We start from the raw sequence: 2,070 nt of genomic DNA, 5'->3' as shown, positions 1-2,070 counted from the left end.
TCCGCAGGCGCTTGTGTTTATACATTTTCCTCGTGTCTCTGGCCGAGGAACACACTTCCCCTGGTCAGTCTGATGTGAAAAAATAACAATGTCACTCTTGCAGCGTCTCCCTGAGCCTCCCCGTCTCGGTACAGCGGTCGCAGTCGAGCAGACAAAGGGCAATTCTGAGCTGCTTTTTTTTTTTCCTCCACTGTACCAGGCAGGGGGGAGTGTGGGAAATCGATGCTCTTACGTTGAAGAAGGCGAGTCCATTGTGGAGAGGATCCGCACGATCTCGGCTCGCTGGGTGGGTGATATATGCTGGGTCATGTGCACTATCGAATCCATGGCAACCTCCGGATTGGCCTGGACCAGGCTGGAAAGAGGCGAGAGTTAAGTGACGGCAGCCCCGGCGCTCGCACCGGAGCGCGTCCGACAGCTCCTCACCAGGCCCCGGGGGGAAGGACTGAGACGTGGGGGATGTCAGGGGAACTGGACGAGGCAGCAGGGACTGGTGTGAGCGACTGCGAGCAGCACAAGAGCTGCGCTCGCTTGGAGGCTCTCGTGCCACTCCCCGTGCTGGTGGCCGACCTCAGAGACGCACGGAAGCTGAAATTCCAAGAGGCCGGACCATGTGGACCCAGGGCAGACACGGGGAGGCCAAGAGCTCTGGAGTGTGTCCCAATCCCACCAGCAGCACCTTCAGAGGCTGCTGAGAGCACCCGCATCTCCCCCTCCCAGGTGCCACAGAGTCCTGTGCCACAGCACCGATGGAGGAGCTGGTGGAAACCATGGGAAGAGACCCTACGGCATCAAACACGGGACATGGAAACCAGAGGAGCTTCACTCTGCAGGGCAGGGCCCTCCCCCAGCACAAAGCTGCTTTAAGGGACCTCCAGTCTAAGACATAAAAATTCTCAGAATTAGATCTGTTCAAGTCCAGCAAAGCATTTGGCTCATGAAGCAAAACCGGCTCCACTGGGTCGGTGTCTGCGTGACACACGTAACTCTTACAAGCAGGAGGAAGAGGTTACCCATGGTGTAGTGTCTCGGGGGGTTACGTGGTGCAGTTCTAAACTGCAATGAAAAAGAACTGGGCATTTTGTGACACCGAGCACTGAAGAAACCAGGCAGCTTGCTTGGGAAGACTGGGACCAGGAAAAACAAAGGGAAGGAAGCTGGAAGGATATTCTGGCCACGTGTGATCCATGCGTGGCTTTGGCAGCAGTAGCCCAGCTCAGAGATTTGCTTTCCCTCCTTGTTTCCTGCAGTATGTGGCCCTCTAAAATAATTTTCCATTATCTGTCTCAAATGAAGAGACACATTAGCAGAGAAGTTTCTGTGCTCTGGCTCTTCACGGCTCCCGGGTAAGGGGTGGCCACGGGCCGGGAGCTCTGGGAACCGCTCAAGGCACCTGCACGTGCAGCAGCACTGCAGCCTGCGCAGGAGCAACATGAGATGCAGACTTGGTACAAATCCCTCTGGTTCACAGGAGCTCCACATTTCCCCCCTATTTGTGTTCCCAAAGCAAACAGCATTTCCACATTAAAAAAAAAAAGCCAGTTAATGTGAAATGTGTGTGGAACCAACAGCTCCACTTCCCTCAGCTGGGGACACGCACGTGGCCAAGATCAGAGGCTGAACCTGTTCTGCAGGCGCAGAGCTGCGCAGCTGCCTTACCTCCGGATCTGTTTCAGGATGTAGTCCCTCGAGATGTATTTGATGTTTTCATCCACAACTGAGCGAACACCTTCTTCTTCTGTCAGCTGTTTTTCCAGCCACTCCACCAGGTCCTTGTTGCTGTCCCACAAATACGCCTGCGAACAGACCACAAGTGTCACTTGGAGGGTCCCAATGCTGCACCCGTTCCCCACGTACTGACCCCAAAACTGAACTCGCTGTTCTTGGCAGCTGTGGGTAAAGCAGGCGGCTGGCAGCGCCCCGGGGCTTCCCTGCGCCCGTGGCTGTTTTATAAACACAACTAACAACTGGCAGAAGTCAAAAGCTGAGGCATTTCCTTTGCATCTCCTTCCATAAAGGTGACTACAGGGGAACCACGGCGGAATGGGCTAGGGGGATCACAGGTGCACC

The 2,070-nt window shown here is 55.2% G+C and overlaps 1 protein-coding gene across 1 annotated transcript in view; it reads right to left on the bottom strand.

Annotated features, from left to right (window-relative positions):
* Positions 1 to 173: 173 nt before the first annotated feature.
* LOC104529902 (acetyl-CoA carboxylase) overlaps positions 174 to 2,070 on the bottom strand; it is a gene marked incomplete at its 5' end in the record, with an annotated part of 86,438 nt that continues 84,541 nt past the window's right edge. The window contains 2 exons of the mRNA XM_010174340.1: positions 174 to 355; positions 1,660 to 1,796. Of these exons, the coding sequence (XP_010172642.1) occupies positions 229 to 355; positions 1,660 to 1,796 (264 nt within the window). The remainder of the gene's footprint in view (positions 356 to 1,659; positions 1,797 to 2,070) is intronic.

The sequence above is a fragment of the Antrostomus carolinensis genome, unplaced genomic scaffold (assembly GCF_000700745.2).
Source record: "Antrostomus carolinensis isolate BGI_N321 unplaced genomic scaffold, ASM70074v2 scaffold7258, whole genome shotgun sequence".
NCBI classification, from domain to species: Eukaryota; Metazoa; Chordata; class Aves; order Caprimulgiformes; family Caprimulgidae; genus Antrostomus; species Antrostomus carolinensis.
This window is presented reverse-complemented; position numbering and strand designations above follow the sequence as displayed.